The sequence below is a fragment of the Xenopus laevis genome, chromosome 3S (assembly GCF_017654675.1).
Source record: "Xenopus laevis strain J_2021 chromosome 3S, Xenopus_laevis_v10.1, whole genome shotgun sequence".
NCBI classification, from domain to species: Eukaryota; Metazoa; Chordata; class Amphibia; order Anura; family Pipidae; genus Xenopus; species Xenopus laevis.
In genome coordinates, this window is record NC_054376.1 from 115,378,238 (window position 1) to 115,396,445 (window position 18,208).

General features: G+C 40.4%; 1 protein-coding gene across 1 annotated transcript; it reads right to left on the minus strand.

The window, feature by feature from the left end:
* Positions 1–6,539: 6,539 nt before the first annotated feature.
* LOC108713285 (prefoldin subunit 1) lies at positions 6,540–17,084 on the minus strand. The gene is made up of 4 exons (XM_018256208.2): positions 16,929–17,084; positions 15,531–15,697; positions 10,984–11,068; positions 6,540–6,767 (listed from the first exon to the last, which is right to left on the minus strand). The coding sequence occupies exons 1-4, from the start codon at positions 17,004–17,006 to the stop codon at positions 6,684–6,686; spliced, it is 414 nt and encodes a 137-aa protein (XP_018111697.1). The 5' UTR covers positions 17,007–17,084; the 3' UTR covers positions 6,540–6,683.
* Between the last annotated feature and the right edge of the window lie 1,124 nt (positions 17,085–18,208).

The window sequence follows — 18,208 nt, forward strand, 5'->3', positions numbered from 1 at the left end:
TTTTTTGGAGGCTCATTTATAGCATGTTCCAATTTATCCCTTAAATTAGAGGATCTTTTGTAAGCCATGATTGGAGGATTCTTCACCCAAGGCGCCAATTTCTGGTCCATCTGCAACAGATGCCAATGTCTATGCATTATGCTCTTAACATGTCTTATAAATAGGACTATAGTAATATTGTGATATGATTATTACACAGAGAAGAATGAGTAAACTCCATACTGTAATACCGACTGCAGTCTGCAGGTGTCACCAAATGCTTACAACTGGATCAATTGTTTGCCATCCTAACCCAGACAGATTCCAGCAGGAAAAAAAAAAAGAGGCGGAAAACCCATTTTGGGTATAAAGTGAATTATAAACGGTACAACTGTAGCTTTCAGACAGTGAGAGCTGGTAGGTCAGTCATGCAATAGCCGAGATCTTGGTAATCATGTTCATAAATGGCCTGGATGTTATTGAACGTAATGTACCTAGATTGTATGCAACAGCTAGAGGCAAACGTATTAGAAGTTTAAATAGGTGATCAATGATGATTTCCAGGGGTTCAGGTGAGGGGTGTTACAGTTCAGCAGCAGTGCAAATGTCTTATGAATTTAAGTGCTCATTAAAGACAAATATTGCATTTATTCTGAACCCACTGAAATACCTGTAACTGCCGAAAGCAGGTGAATGCAACTTGCTGCCCAAGTCCATACAAAGCCAAACGCAGTGTTTAACACTTACATGTCTGTTAAATTCTCACACTCTCTTGCAGCTCTTGCTTTCCCACAGGTTGTTTCTTAGGTGCCCTCACTCACATACACACAGTGAATAGCCCGTAGGTATAGGATACCACTCCTTTTACTTGCAGTAGCACCTCTGCTCTCAGCTGCCACCTATTCATTACCTGGGAGGAGAAATGAACCCTGTCCTCCATTAGGGAAACCTCAGAAGTCTATATAATGCATCTTAAAGGTACATTTGTCTCTACATTTTTAGACCAGAGACACGTGATCCAAGAATACTGTCACACAGGCAAGAATAGAGCTGGGTAGAAGAGGGGAAATAAAAACCGAAACAAGGCAAAGATCTAGAGACCCTGGAGCAAGACAGACTGGTGCAGGACACAACTCACTGGGGCAATGGCAGAACTAGGAATAGGCAGATATTGCAGCTGCTTAGGGAGCACGTAGGGTTGCCAACTCACCCCCTTTAATACCGGCCATATATTGAAGCCACACTCAGCATGGCTAGTTAGCTATTAATCTAAATAACATAGTAACATAGTAAGTTAGGTTGAAAAAATACACACATCCATCAAGTTCAACCTTTTAACTCTATTTAACCTGCCTAACTGCCAGTTGATCCAGAGGAAGGCAAAAAAAAACCCATCTGAAGCCTCTCCAATTTGCCTCCTTCCTGACTCCAAAATGGCAATGGGACCAGTCCCTGGATCAACTTGTACTATGAGCTATCTCCCATATCCCTGTATTCCCTCACTTGCTAAACACCATCCAACCCCTTCTTAAAGCTATCTAATGTATCAGCCTGTACCACTGATTCAGCCTGTGAATACTGCATGGCTGCACATAGAAAATGAATGTCTAACTAGCCTTGCAGGATGTGAATTCAGTATGTAGCCATTATTAAAGGGGTAGGTTGGGAGGAGGGTGCAATTGTAAGTTAGTGAACAATCTAAACACCAGGGTGAGTTTGCAAGTGAGAATCCATAGGGTCTTATGTGAGCTGCGGCAGGTAGGGGAGTTGGATGTAAGATACATGTCACTGGGGCTGGGCCACAACTACAGGTAGGCAGAAGAGGCAGCTGCTTAAGGTGCAATTCCAGAGCAAATGAAAGAATCATAGACTGGCTTGTGTGGGAGAGTAAATTCATGAGCCCCAGCAGGGCTTGTGCAAGGGGCAATGTCAGGGATTGGGAGTGAGAGATAGTGGGCAGTGAGTGGTGGTGCCTTGTGCCTTGGGCAAGTACTACTTGGCCTGGCTTTGCAATTGGAAATTAATTCAATAACTTTTGCTGCTGAAAGGGGTTGTTCACCTTTAAATTCACTATTAATATGATGTAGAGAGGGATATTCTGAGGCAATTTGTTTTTTATTTTTTATTATTTGTGTTTTTTGTTATTTAGCTTTTTAATTAAGCAGCTCTCAAGTTTCAGCCCGGACTGGCAATCTGTGGATTCTGGCAAATGCCAGAGGGGCTGCTGCAAATTGCCATAGACACTTCCTATTTAATGGGCTGGTGGGGGGCTGTTTGGGCCTCTGTGTATTTGGAACAGCAGAGCCTATTTTGACTCCCAGTCCAGTCCAGCTGCCCAACCAATCAAGTTGCTGGCTGACCCATGCATCCCCACTGCAAGGATATCATTGATTTACATGCAATCACTGCAGCTGATTGACCTGGTAATTTTATGATTTGCGACCCATGAGATCACTAGTCAGACATCCAGTCATTCTTTGAGGTGCAGGGGATAACACACTGTCATATTAACTGCTGCAGGCAACGATAACTAGACCTCCTGCATCAATATTGGAAAATGAGATCTAGGCTTTTTCCATAGATACCACCTATTTGCCACCCTGTACAGACATAAGAGCAGACTTGCACTCCACTAATAAACTGCTTCCACACTCACCATGGTGCAGATAATGAAGTTCTCCTTGGATCAAGATTTAACTACTGTATATGGAAAGCCTATAAAAGTGACTTGGAAAGAAAAGCACAGTGATTGCATCTAATTGCTTCAACTAAAATATGTTTGTCTGGGTAGTGGTATCATTAGGGACCAAACAGCATCAATCATGGCGTGAAAAGGCGATTACTTGTCTGCTATCACTGTATCACATCTGGCTCATTTGGCAGCAGATGTACTAACAGCATTACTTTTCCAGCTATAATTAATGTAATTTTGAGTTACGGGTGGAGTTTGCTTTATTTATGCTCTGCTGCTTTATGCTCCGTGATATTGCACTTATAAACGGCCCAGCCCTTATTTGGCTCACAAGAAAAGTGATTTGTGCTGAGATGATTTTAATTCAAATTAAGGGGCATATTTATCGAAGGTCGAATTTCAAATTGAAAAAACATCGACATTCGAATTCAAAAAGTTTCCAAAAACAATGCGAAATAAAGCGAAGTTTTTGATTGAGTAGATCTGTATTCGGCCGAATTCGAATCGTACGAATCGAAGGAATATTACATTCGATTCGAAGATTTTCCTCCAAAAAAATTAAAATTTTTCAAAGTCCACCAATTGACTCCAAATAGGTCATAGGAGGTCCCCCATAGGCTAAAACAGCAATTCGGCAGGTTTTAGATGGCGAATGGGTGAAGTCTAATTTTTAAACAGACAGTACAAGATAAATTTCGATATTCAAATTCAAATCGAATTTGGAGTATTCCCTATTCAAAGTACAGAAAAAATAGCTTGAAATTCAATTTTTTTCCTAAGAAAATTCACCTCGACCTTTGATAAATTTGCCAGTGTCGTTAACCAACCAGTATAGTCAAAATCTCCTCATCTACAGACCCGATATATACAGCGAGAGTAAATTAAATCGGATGAATTAAATCAAACCGAAAACTCAAATCGAATTCAATTTTAAAAACTTGATTCCAGTTTTTTTCTCCCTAAAAAAAACTCGATTGTCAGGAAGGCTTCAAACATCTCCAAATTGATCCCTGGACGTCTCCGTTTGACTTAAACAGCAGTTTGGCAGGTTTTAGGTGGTCAAATAGTCGGATATGAGTTCTTAAAGGGCCAGAGTATGATAAATCTAGAAAATCAAATTTTTTTAAAAAAACTCGAATAGAATTTGACACTTTTTACAATAAAAAAAACTTGAAAATCGACCCTTGATTAATCGGCACTATACTGTAATTTTCTTCGTTTGCTCTCTGTCTTCTCTCTCTCTATATAATATCCATACAAATGAATTAAGAAATTACGCCGTCATTCTCCAGAGTAATGTATACAGTAAGCACATCTTTATCTGCAGTTCTGCAAAAGGGTCTGTGATGTCAGAAAAAGATTCCAAAATGAATGAGTTTGGGGGATCAGTTTTGTCAGAACATCTTCTAATCCTGTCAGACTGTTGATTCGTCCAAAGTGAAGAGAAATATATGTTTTCTTATTGTTGTGCCATGTCCTATAAGACAACACACAAGTTAGGGAGAGCCAGGGAAGGTGCAAAGGAAGCCTGTATGGAGATGGATCTTCTGTAACTTGCTCCAAATAAATACTTTGTGGGCTTTTAGTAGGCAACACCTATAAAGAAGTTTGTAGGCACACTGGGGTCCGTTTACAAAAGAGCAGTAAAAATATGCGCACAAAACATAGACAAATTGGTCGCCGAATATGTTTTCGCCAGTTTACTAACCTGCGCAAGAATATGTTTTTGGCATTTTCTGAAAATAACGCTACGTCCACATTAATGCCTGGTTTACTAAACAACGAAATGTGCGAAAGACAAAATTAATGCGGGTAATGGGGTAAGTCTTGTTGCTGGATGTATTGAAATGTGGATTTATAAGATGCCTACATATTTGAGGTTTACTGTGTTGTTGATAATATCTATAAAGTTTAGCCGTTTTGAAGATATCTGGCCATGAATCATGTCATAACAAACGCCATAAAACAAGACTATTTTATAGCATAAATATTCGCAAACTTAATTTGTCGCCAGAAAATTCACAACTCGCTAAAATTACCGCAAAGACTTCTGAGCGCATGGCGGTTTAGTAAACGTAGTCGCTGCGAAGATTCTGGCGGAAAAATATTTGCAGCGATAACATGCGGAAAATTTACCACACTAGTAAACGGGCCCCACTGTCTAATGAAAAAAATTAAAAACAAGTAGGTTGCAGTGTAATGGACACCTAACACCCCTTAATCATAGGCAGTAGTAATAAGGAGCAGGGGTGAGTCTGTATCATTTGTGGGCTTTTAGTAGGCCCCAAAAAAAACAGGTTAAAAGGTTGAACTTAATGGATATGTGTTTTAACCTAACTTACCATAGAAGCTGGTATGCAGAATTTACACTGTACGTTGTTTGGGGAAACAATCATATGTGATGTACATGTATTCTTTTCTACTGATGAGCAGCTGAAGTAAGAATGGCACTTTCATTTTCAACACTACAGCAACTGGTCTCCTTAACCCCCAAATGGTAACAGAGTGTTGGTGAAGCCACACAATGGGAACTTGCCCTGTCCTAGCTTTTTGTTGTACTTGAGCTGTCCTTCTAGGGCCCCCAAATTGGAGGAGCATCACAGGCTAAATAGATCGAATCTGCAAAATAAACAATGTATCTAATATAGTTAGTTAGCCAAAAATGTAATGTATAAAAGCTGGAGTGATTGGATGTGTAACATAACAGCCAGAACACTACTTCCTGCTTTTCAGCTCTTTTGGTTTCCACTGATTGTTTACCAGGCAGTAGCCAATGAGAGACTTGAGGGGGGCACATGGGTCATAACTGTTGCTTTTGAATCTGAGCTGAATGCGGAGGATCAATTGCAAACTCACTGAACAGTTGTGTCCCAAGTGCCCCCCCTTAAAGTCATTGACTAACTCAGAGTTAGAGAGCTGAAAAGCAGGAAGTAGTGTTCTGGCTATTATGTTACACATCAAATCACTCCAGCCTTTATATATTACATTTTTGGCTAACTAACTATATTAGAAATATTTTTTATTTTGCACATACAATCTATTTACCCAGTTTTTATTTGTACACTGAACTGTTCCTTTAAAAAAAAAACACAAATTTGACCCTCGATAAATGTCCTTCCCCCCCATGTTTGTGGTAAAATACTTTTGGGCTCATGCAGCAGCTTTCACTTGTCCTCTTAGCTCCGATGGCAAAGTTTTTTTGTTAGGAAAGCAGGTTGAAGACTCCTGGGCAGCTGCATGAAACAGATGAATGGTGCAGAAATGTGATATTACAGAAGCAGCTCTTCAGGGACAGTCATTGAAGTATTCGGTTTATTACAAATGTCACAAGGCAGCAATAATGTGGGGATTTATGCTAGTCCTATGCCAAAATGTCACTGCAATAAACCCACCACTTCTAACTGGTTAGCAGGGCACGGCTGGTTATTGTGGTTTCTATTCATGGGTATTGTGACTGTCGCTCTTATTACATTCAGCGCTGATGTGATGTACAGCACTGTACAACTTACTATTGTGTGGATGCAAAGTTACACAACACTATTTACTCTACACTGGAGTTCAGCCAGGCAGCCTTAAAGGAGAAGGAAAGGCTTGGTGCACTTGGGGGTGCCAAATGTTAGCACCCCCAAGTGAATGTATTGACTTACCTGAAACCCAGGCCGGTGCTCCTATCAGCAGAAAACTGCACAGGCCTGGGGTTATTCCGTGGTGCTCACTGGAATAACCCCAGGCCGGTGCAGTTTTCTGCTGATAGGAGCACCGGCCTGGGTTTCAGGTAAGTCAATACAATCACTTGGGGGGTGCCTAATATTTGGCACCCCCAACTCTTTCCTTTGCCTTTAAATAGTTTAATCTACATGTCCAATTATTAACATTTTCTCATTTGCCTTTATTAGTTATAGTGTGTCTTGCAGGATGTACTCAAATATGCATGTTATTACAGGCTGCAGCACTGGCATATTCCCCATGTAATAAAAACATGAAATAACGACGGTGTCTGTGCCGACAACTCTTATTGCATTCTTCTGGCCATTAACATTTCTCTTATGTTATCTTCTGCATCCTTTACGCTTCGCTCCAGATACGACTTCTTTTGCTGTAATATGAAGAGGGAAGAATGAATAGGCTTGCCATGTTACAGAACGGTCCCCAAAATGACACGGACAACCAAAGAGCTGAATACAGGTAAACTGGACAGTGTCTGTGTATAACATGAGACATTATGGGAGACAGGGGACAAGGGATAGGGAAATAGGAGATATAAAACACAGGAGCAGAACAGGCAGCAGTTGAGCGAATGATTTATAACATTTACAGAACTGTGGACAATGCTATTCATTTATTGTAACAGTACAGGTATAGGATCCATTATCTGGAAACCCGTTATCCAGAAAGCTCCAAATTATGGGACGGCCATCTCATGGCTGTGAAGTCAGTACATAAATCCTTCCACTCAAAGTGTATCAAAGTCATTTAAATATAATGTACTGTTGCCCTGCACTGGTAAAACTGGTGTGTTTGCTTGAGAATCACTACTATAGTTTATATAAATAAGCTGCTGTGTAGCCGTGGGGGCAGCCATTCATAAAAAAAGAAGAAAAAAAGTTATATAGCAGAACACATAAAACACCATTGTATTGGTCAGGGCTTATCTGTTATGTAACCTGTGATATATATGATTGTTTCCCTGCTCAGCAGTTAGGGACTGTCTGACAATTCCTATCCACAGCAGTAAATGAAGGGAGAATTTCACTGCATACAGTCAGGTTTCTTATAAAGACGGTACACATTTTTTAATTAAAGTATATTGGAGACAGGTTTCTTTTTCATTAAAGAAAGTAAAAATAGGATTTTATTATTTTTTTTTTTTGCCTTTACATGCCCTTTAAGCTTTTTGAGATTTTGAAGCATGTTGGGTTGGTTCCCACCATAGTGCAATGCAGTCAATAATGTATCTCAGTCCACCTTCCGAGTGTTTAACATGGGAGAGAACAAATGTTTTTTCTGAGTTGCTCTCTGCTTCATTGGTAACACTGTAATCAATCAAATCACTGTGTTGTCAAAGAATAAGGCTCATGACTTTTTTCCTTTAGGGCAGGGGTCCCCAACCTTTTTTACCTGTGAGCCACATTTCACTATAAAAATACTTTTTTAGACAAGCATGAAACAAGTCCTTGGGGTGCCAAATAAGGACTGTGATTGGCTCTTTGGTAGCACCTATGTGATCTGGCAGCCTAAAGGTGGTTCTAATTGGCAGTAAACCTGTAAAACTTGCCTGCAAGCCAGGAATTCAAAATGAAGCACCTGTTTTGAGGCCATTGGGAGAAACATCCAAGGGTTGGTGAGCAATATGTTGTGCATGAGCCACAGGTTGAAGATCACTGCTTTACGGGAAAGGAACTGGTTCACAATTTATAAACACGGTATCATTTGCCTTATGTGGGCCTCTCCAGGATGAAGTCATGTAAACAGAAACCTTGAATCTCTGCACAGGAGATTTTGCTGTTACATTTACTATGTTTTGGATTTATACAAAATACCACTCACAGGCATGGCACAGTGAATGATTTCTGGCAAGTAACATTTCCCCAGGCCAGCTGAAAAAAAGGACAGTGATATTTTCCAAATGAAGTCACTTTTTCCAGTGACACTTCTCGCTGATCATTACACCCTCCTTTCAGACACAGTTTAAAGAAAAAAGATGATGACACTGCCTGTTACATATACTTTGTTCTGTCACCAATCTTCTATGTAGGCAGAATTTAAAGTACCCAAAAACTCTTTGAGAACATATTCATCAGTTTATTGTCAGAGGACTTAACAGATGTGCTTAGATCCAAAATTAGCCAGATTCCTCCAAGGATACGAAGTCTAATGACACACCATGGGGCAAATTCATGGGTGAAGTGACTAACGCTGGTGAATTTTCGTAATTTCGGGACTTCACAGATTTACTAACGGCCGCTTGAGTAAATTCGCTAGCGAAGGAGATAGACTGTAGCGCTACTTCGCACTCGAACGCCAGGCGAATTTTTGCTCTGGCGAATGGACGTAACTACGCAAATTCACCAAGATGCGGATTTTAAGGAACGTTACCTCTTGCGCCACACTTGCCTTCTCCACCTCAGACCAGGAGAAGTGCAATAGAGCAGATAGGAGTCAAAAAAATTTGAAAATTTTTCTAAGTCCCAAAAAACGCTGTCGAACTTTTCGTTTTTCAGGGTGATAGGACGCAAAAGATCGTAATTTTTTTTTAGGGTACCCAGCTTCCCCAATTTCCTAACATATGGTACATAAACTATACAGTGGGCTCATGTGTAGGGCAATATAACAACTTTATTTAATTTTATTAAGGTTCCCTGGACTTGTGTAGTGTAATGTATTTGCTGCAACATATACTTCTAATTAAACTTAAACTTACACCGTATGCAAATTAGCCAACACTAGCACAACTTTGCTTTGCTTGCTGAATTAACGCTTGCGAAGCTTCGCCATTGTTCAGCGACCTGGACGCAACTTTGCATTTTAGTGAATTAGCATTGTCCTGGCGAATTTTCGCCTGGAGAAGTGAGCAAAGCTGTCGCTGGCAAATTGCCCATATGTTTGGTTTTATATCTGCCATGGGGCAACTGCACTGGCGCAATTTAGTAACCGTGTTAGTTAACCAGCCCCGTTGTGTTTAAAGAGGTTGTTCACCTTTCAATTAACTTTGAGTATGATAGTGATATTCTGAGACAATTTGCTATTGTGTTTTTTCCCTGTTATTTAGCTTTTATTCAGCAGCTCTTCAGTTGCCGTTTTGGCAATCTGGTTGCTAGGGCCTAAATTATTATTTATTAGAAACCATGAATTGAATGAAATACTAGATTATGAATAGGAGAGGCCTGAATAGAAAGATGAGCAATAAAAAGTAGAAATAACAATACATTTGTAGCCTTAGGCTCTGCGTTTTACGTGAGTTTAAACATAGGTTTGAGCGCAAATAAATGCAGTTCCTAATTAATTCCATTATATTCTGCCTGGTTGTACTCATGAGCATTCTTAGTTGCGATTTACTCCGTTTGCGTTAAATGCGTTTGTTTAGATGAAGGATGTTGCACTTTCTTGCGCTTGACGTGCGTGTAGCTATCAATAGAACAGGGGGTTGCATTTGGAATGGAAAATATAACCACCTAGTAGCATCAAAAAAGGCAAATAATTATAGAAGATGGCAAATACTTATATTGATAAAAAAAGGGTGGTTCACCTTTAAGATAATTTTATCATGTTATAGAATGGTTAATTCTAAGCAACTTTTCAATTGGTTTTCATGATTTATTTTCTATGTTTTTTTAATTATTTGCCTTTTACTTCTAACTCTTTCCAGCTTTTAAATGGGGGTCACTGACCCCATCTAAAAACAAAGGCTCTGTAAGGCTACAAATGTATTGTTATTGCTACTTTTTGTTACTTGTCTTTTTCTTTTCAGGCTTCTCCTATTCATATTCCAAATTCTTATTCAAAACTCAAAAACCACAAATAATAAAAAATGAAAACAAATTGTCTCATACGATCACTCTCTACATCAGGGGTCCTCAACCTTTTTTTACCCGTGAGCGACATTCAAATGTAAAAAGAGATGGAGAGCAACACAAGCATAAAATAGTCCCATGGGGTGCCAAATAAGGGCTGTGATTGGCCATTTGGTTGCCCCTATGTGGACTGGAAGCCTACAAGAGGCTCTACTTGGTACTATACTTAGTTTTTATGCAATTAAAACTTGCTTCCAAGCCTGGAATTCCAAAATAAGCATCTGCTCTGAGGACACAGAGAGCAACATTCAAGGGGCTGGAGAGCAACATGTTACTCACGAGCTACTGGTTGGGGATCACTGCTCTACATCATACTAAAAGTTCATTTAAAGGTGAAAAAGCCCTTTAAATTCCTTTATCTTAAACTCTTGTGTAGATATCTGTGCCTAAAGCTCACGTGTATTTTTTGCTCACAGGTCTTCAAAAGCAAAATACATTTCAAGTCAAACTTTTTGGTGAATTTATTAGAGAACTTTTGGATACATGAACTTGGAGCAAAGAACCTGAATGAGCTGCAAATTCGTAAAAAAAAAGAAAAAATATATAAATTTGCCTTTTTAACCCATCCAAAAACCAATTCAAACCCCCTAGGGAAAGAATCCCTTTGTCCCTAATTTCAGTGGGAGCCAAAATATGATTTAATGTTTTGATACTCCTGAAAAGAAAGGTATTATCAATTATAGCCCAGCTATTCACAGAACAAGTCAATAAATAAAAACAAAAAATAAATTGTAAACCAACCTCCAACTCTGCAATTTTCTCATCAGCGGCTTTTTGTTTATTTAATAGTTGGCTATTTATTGTATCTTTTGTTTGCAGGACAAACCTGTAAAAGAAGGTAAATTGATTGCAGAATGTCAAGGAAATTGCTTAAAAAGCCACATTAAACATAAAAACTCTGCCAGGCTCAGTAATACTCACCACTAAAACTTATTTCAACAATCGCAGATCAACAAAACAAATCCTGTTGTAAAGTTACTTCATTCTCCATAAAAAGTTAGTGATTTTTTTTAGGTGGAATTTACTGCGTGCGACAAAATTCTTGTGTTGAGGATCTTGTTATGGAAAGTTTACATATCTGAATGGTTTCATAAGGAGCAGATAATGTAATGGCTTTACCATATTTAAGGAAACATTTACGGGGTATGGGACCAGTTATCTGGAAAACCCATTATCCAGAAAGACACGAATTATGGAAAGGCCGTCTTCCATAGACTCCATTTTATCCAAATCCAAATTATTAAAAATATGAGAGGCCTGATCTTCTAATTCGGACTTTTCCATCCTCAGGGTTTAATAAATTCAAACAAATTTGTGATTTCTTTAAAAGTCAGATTTTATATATAAAAAAAAAATTCTTGATTTTTGCATTCAGAGTTTAGTAAATAACCCCCATAGACTATCCATGTATAGCTTAAAGGGGTTGTTCACCTTCCAAACACTTTTTCAGTTAAATCGTTTTCAGATTGTTCCCCAGAAATAAATACTTGTTATTTATTTTTTACTGTTTTTTCAAAATCTACGTTTAAAGGTAAATGTTCCGGTCACAGTAATTCAGGTGCCACTGTAACAATTTTGTAACAATTTTGCAACATTGAGTTGATACATTTCTCAGCAGCATCTCTGGAATATTAGCAACTATTGTATCAATTCTAACAGCTGCCTTTAATGAAACTCAGGGATTCTGCTCAGCAGGTGCAGGAAGCCTTAAAGGGGTGGTTCGCCTTTAAAGGAATTGGTTCGCCTTTAAAGGAATTGGTTCGCCTTTAAAGGAATTGGTTCGCCTTTAAAGGAATTGGTTCGCCTTTAACATAACTATTAGTATGTTATAGAATGGCTAATTCTAAGCAGCTTTTCCATTGGTTTTAATGCATGGTTGCTAGGGGAATTTGGGCCATAGCAACCAGATTGCTTTAAGTGCAAACTGAAAAGCTGCTAAATAGAAAGCTAAATAACTCGTAAACCACAAATAATAAAAAATGAAAACCAATTGCAAATTGTCTCAGAATATCCCTCTCTGCATTCTACTAAAAGTTATCTCAAAAGTGAACCACCCCTTTAAGGTAACTTTTAGTATTTTATAGAATGCCCAGTTCTAATCAACTTTTCAATTGGTTTTCATTATTTATTTATTATAGGTTTTTTTTTTAAAATATTTGCCTTTTTCTTCTGACTCTTTGCAGCTTTCAAATGGGCGTCGCTGACCCCTTCTAAAAAGCAACGGCTCTGTAAGGCTACAATTGTATTGTTATTGTTACTTTTTATTACTCATCTTTCTATTCAGGCCTCTCCTATTCATATTCCAGTCTCTTATTCAAATCTATATGTCATCCCAACTGTCATTACAGCAGCTACACACAATTGTATCAGATCTCTAGACTGAAAAGGTGACAATCCAACAGGCAATCATTTATGCTAAGCTACCTTATCAACCACTAGATAGAAAAGAAAGTACCCTCTTATTAATATTATAGTTGAATGATGGGGGCTGTATGTCATTAATTTGTAATTAAAACAATCCAAGCGAATGAATGGTTGCTTTTTACAAATCCAATGCATTTCTCCAAGGAGACGCATCTGATTCTCAGCAAGTGACCAGACAGATTTTACAGGATCTTTTTCACTCAACGAGTCAGACAGCTCTTAGTATTTGTCATTGGTTCCACCTATTACATTACCTCAAGACACAGAAATAACACGTTATAACATGTTTGGAATTGCTAGACAGTTACACTCGCATCAGAAAACTACGATTGGGTTCCAAAATAAGAGACATTTTAAATAATGAATAAAATAAACTACAGATGCTCTGTGTGTACAATAATTGTGTTAATAAATTGTAATGATGTAAGTGGACTTTATTCTGCAAAGCCTTGCTCATGCATGCACAATTATTTATACAATTCACATTATTTCTTGCTTGTGAGGATTAGTAACAGTAAAAAGTGAAAATATTGTATTTACATTTAGAGTTTCTATCTAATTATCCGAACACCTACAATTTCTTTGCAACAAATGTCCCATTTACAGTCCAGAAAAGAGCAATGAATGCCATTTGACCCCGGTTTATATTCCTGAGCAAGAGCTACACCCACTGTATTCTATGCAGCTTATCTGTGATCTATGCATGAACGTTCCTTTTTGCCCTCTTCAGCTTTAACAACTGCCCCTACAACTGCCCTATAGCTTTTTTTACAGTAGTGTTTCTAAGGAAAAGAAAACAAAAGTTTTTACTAGGGCACAGTAAAAGTACATTATACATAAGGAGACATAATGTACCAGTGCATTATATTCACTTAGATATAGAAGAAATGTGCTTAAAAAAAAAGTAGTGTTTCGGTCGATTTTCTGCAAAAACCCTAATAATCCCTCCCTTCTCTTTCACTTCCTGCTCCCTGAATTCCCAGGCTGTGTAGGGGAGCCGGCGGCTCTCAGCTCACTGCACTGTAGGACAGGAACCAATCAGCAGCTAGCAGAACCTGAGAGGGAACTGAAGCCTGTCTGTGCTTGTGTGACTGCAGGGCTGTGATTGGCTGTCCCTCTCCTACTGTGCTTCTGGCAGGGACACTCCCACCCCTATTTGAAACACAGACAGGGACCAGAGAACATCTATAGGGAGCTCCAATAAAGGGGACGATTTTAAAAATAATATTAATTTTAAGCACCATATAAAAGCAACATGTATTACTCATAATTGCCTACAAAATTAGGGTTTTTTTTTTTTATTTATCCTATATGTCTCCTTTAAATGCATATGAAACACTTTTTAAATGTTGTTTGTTGTTACCCAAAAGCTGTAAAACACCAGGTCCCAAGCATTCCTGATAACAGATCCCATACCTGCTCTCTACAGTATATTTAACTTTTTTCAATTGCTTTCAATTTTTTTTTAAAAGAAAACATAGCAAATAGTGTTGATTCAGTTTGTATGTTCTGATAATGTTGCAGATCAGAATCCTCTGTTTTCCGGTCTCATTCTCTCCTTTCCATATCTCTACCTGTGCTGTTGGGGGGGGGTAGTGTAAGTTACCATATGGAATAGCACTCGCATAGATTTTGGGGGTAACTTGGGGTAGATCTGTGAGTGGGTAAAAGGATTCTGAGAATCAGTATAACAGAACCAATACTAAAGTGGTTCCAGTCCAGTGCACTTCTGTCAAATTAAGAAATGAAGTATATTTTTAGAGGGTGGTCTCACCTTGAACTGCACCTTGCATGGTACAAAAATGCTTTGGACCTCATTCAGCAACACAACCATTGCTTGTCACATGCCCAAATGGGCCAGTGAGGGGCTACTGGTGGCACCACAGGACCTTGTTATTAACCTGTTTTATCCCGCCCCTACTTTTAACTGCTTAACGTTGCATACAAATGGTGGCATGATGCATACGGACAATAACGCAGCTCAAAATACTCCAAAGAATTTTTGTGCATAGTCTATATTACATGTACATATGTGTATTTTATATACGCCATGGACAATAACGGCCATTTACAGTAGCTGAGCAGAACTGATACATTATTGGCATTACATTTTATCAGTTTAGACACTCAGCAACCTGATTTTTTTCCATTTGTAGTATTAAGAAATCTATGACCATCCCCAATAAAGGACAAGTAAACACCAAAAAAAAAACCATTTGCATGCATTAAAGCCCCCATACACGGCCGATAAAAGCTGTCGGCAGCTTATTGGCCGGTGTGTGGGGCCATCCAACGGGCTTCCCCGATCGATATCTGGCCGAAAGCGGGCTAGTTTAAACTGACAATGTCTAGCCCCATGTCAGATTTCAAAATTGAATATAAAAAAAAATCTGTTATCTGTTGGACATAAGCCAGTATTTTTTACTCAAAGGACCAAAGGTTCATGACCACCACCATAACTGTTGCTGGTCACCAGGGCTGTGGAGTCTGTACTTAAATCCTTCAGTATATGGTGCCTCTGGCTCCTCAGTTTTTAACATGTTAATGTGTTTTCTATGTTTATTGAGAGAACACAACATACATGGCATTTGATCACTGCCAAAGTTCAGCAATTATAAAGCTATATGAATATGATGAACAAATAAAGCCATATGAATATGATGAAAAACTAATGCATTTTTGGCCATTAACATTGTCCGCATGAATAAGAGTAACAATAAAAAAGGCGGCCATAGAGTATATGGCCCCTCATATGGTATCCATCTGTTTTTCCTGCAAGTCGATTGGTCAGCCTGTATATGCCCACCTTAAAACCTTTAATGATAGATAAGTTAAAGCATGACTATGAGCAGAGCTTCACTTACATTCTTCCTACTCCCTCATACATAGGCGTAGAGTCAGACAGGGTCCTAATTTCTGCACTGGTAAGATAAGAATGCTTCTTTGTCCTGTTTAGCTGTTCAATTTGTAAATCTGCAAGTTTAACCTTCTGTTGGGTATCCATAAATTTGGCTTGAAGTTCTGTGAAAGCCTGCAATACAAAAAAAAGTTTAAAACAATGTCAGCCCCACCCCCTAAAACAATTCTCATGGTAAGCTCCTCCCTGCTGCCCCAAATCTCCGGGTTAAACCCCCCTTATGCCCTAAATCTCTGGGTCAAACCCTCTCATGCCCCAAATCTCCCGGTCCGACCCCCTCATGCCCCAAATCTCCCGGTCCGACCCTTTCATGCCCCAAATCTCCCGGTCCGACCCCCTCATGCCCCAAATCTCCCGGTCCGACCCCCTCATGCCCCAAATCTCCCGGTCCGACCCCTCATGCCCCAAATCTCCCGGTCCGACCCCCTCATGCCCCAAATCTCCCGGTCCGACCCCCTCATGCCCCAAATCTCCCGGTCCGACCCCCTCATGCCCCAAATCTCCCGGTCCGACCCCCTCATGCCCCAAATCTCCCGGTCCAACCCCCTCATGCCCCAAATCTCCCAGTCCAACCCACTCATGCCCCAAATCTCCGGGTCAAACCCTCTCATGCCCTAAATCTCTGGGTCAAACCCCCTCATGCCCCAAATCTCTGGGTCAAACACCCCTTATGCCCTAAATCATTGTGGCAAACCCGCTCATGACCCAAATCTCCGGGTCTGACCCCCTCATGCCCCAAATCTCTGCCCTCATCCCCTAAATCTCCGGGTCAAGCCCCCTCATGCCCCAAATATAAGGGTGAAAGCCCCTCATGCCTCAAATATTAGGGTGAAAGCCCCCACATGCCCCATATCTCTGTTACAAACCCTCTCATGCCTTAAATCTCTGGGTCAGACCCCCTCATGCCCCAAATCTCTGTTTCAAACCCCCTCATGCCCCAAATCTAAAGGTCAAACTCCCTCATGCCCCAAATCTCCAGGTCAAAACCTCTCATGCCCCAAATATAAGGGTAAAAGCCCCCTCATGCCCCAAATCTCCGGGTCAAACCCCCTCATGCCCCAAATCTCCGGGTCAGCCCCTTCCCTTGCTTCCAATAACAGAGAGTGAACAGCCAGTATCTGTGAGTCCAGTATCCGCTAGTAGGGATAAAAGAACAACTGAATTTCCCCATATTCCTCCGGCCGAGCACATTAGCTGACTGGTCACATGTTATTTAAATCCCGTGCTCTCAGCACACGGCAGACGTTCTCTGGCCACACAATTATTATACGAATACATATTGATCTGAATGAAAGCACGGCGATGATTAAACAAACTATAAAATAAAGGCAATTATCTTTAATACCTTCTTCAGCTCGAGATCCATGGGGGTAGCCATATTACTGCCGCTGGCACATGCGCAACGTGCTCGCGAGGAAAGCATACGCAATCTAGTCGTCGGAGCAAGCAGCCTTGTGATTGGCTCTTGGTGCGTCACCGGAATTTCCAATTGGCTGCTGCTAAGGTTACGCTTGCGTAATGGGCGTCCTTGGGTAACGCTCAGCGTCTCGTTGCTGGATGGTAGTTTGAGTTGTAGTTTGGCAGCACATTTTTGGCGGTAGTGTGTTTTGCTACAGAAACTGTGAGGCGCTGTGATTGTAGAGCAAATGTAATTGCTGATTGGTTGCTATGGGCCAAGTCACTGGTGGTGATGTTTGTTTCTAATGTTAATAAATATGCCCAATTATTACTGTACATTTGCCAGACGCTGGGGGTTCAGTCAGAAGTTGGGCACTTGGGGTGGCGCCAGACAGACATAAAGCTCTGGTGGATGGGCTAGAAAATAGCATTGTATGAACTGACACAGGGATCCCAGTGAGGCTGTCAGTACATGTGTGTATAAACAGAGTATATAACAGAGCTGCCAAATCCCTCTATTTCTCCAGAGATAACACAATTGTTACCCTTTTCCCCTTGGTCCATTCACCCAACTGCATTTTCTGTGGCAGCATTCAGTGCCCTCATAGAGGAGCATTGGCCCATGAGGAGCGTTCAGCTTCAGACAACCATTTGCGCATGTGGGTGACGTCCCTTCTGGTTAGGGAAATATTTTTCAGCTGAAAACCACAATGATCCCCGGATTCTGCTTTCCTGGCCAGGCCCGGATTTGTGGCGAGGCAACAAAATCCCGGGCCTAGGGCGGCAGAATATTAGGGGAAGCACAACGTCTAGCAGTGTTGGACTGGCCCACTGGGATACCAGGAAAAGTCCCAGTGGGCCAAGGTGTCAGTGGGCCCTCATACTGCTAAACATTTGGCCTATTTCATGGCCATTCCCTGTTTCTATAAGAACAAAGGGGCTAAATAGACAGTATAATAGATGATAGTATGTAAAGAAAAGGAGAACAAATGAGTGAAGAAAGGAAGAATAATAGTACTAAGAGTGGGCCCATGGTCAAAGATTAATTGGTGGGCCCCTAGTCAAAGGTTTTTGGGTGGGCCCCTGGTGTCCCAGTCCGACACTGCCGCCAGTCACTACTCGGGGAGCCCAGCATTCAGGTGCATGCACGCTCGCACTGGAGGGGGTATGTTGGTGGGCGCTAGGAGTGTGTTGGGGCACATGAATGAGTGAGTGCCGCGACTTGCT

Excerpts from the sequence above, each read along its gene's own strand:
- LOC108713285 (XM_018256208.2), bottom strand. The coding sequence starts at position 17,006 with ATGCTTTCCTCGCGAGCACGTTGCGCATGTGCCAGCGGCAGTAATATG. Across the intron at positions 15,698-16,928 it reads TGGATCTCGAGCTGAAGAAG|GCTTTCACAGAACTTCAAGC; the intron begins GTATTAAAGATA and ends TTTGTATTGCAG. Across the intron at positions 11,069-15,530 it reads TATGAGGGAGTAGGAAGAAT|GTTTGTCCTGCAAACAAAAG; the intron begins GTAAGTGAAGCT and ends CTTCTTTTACAG.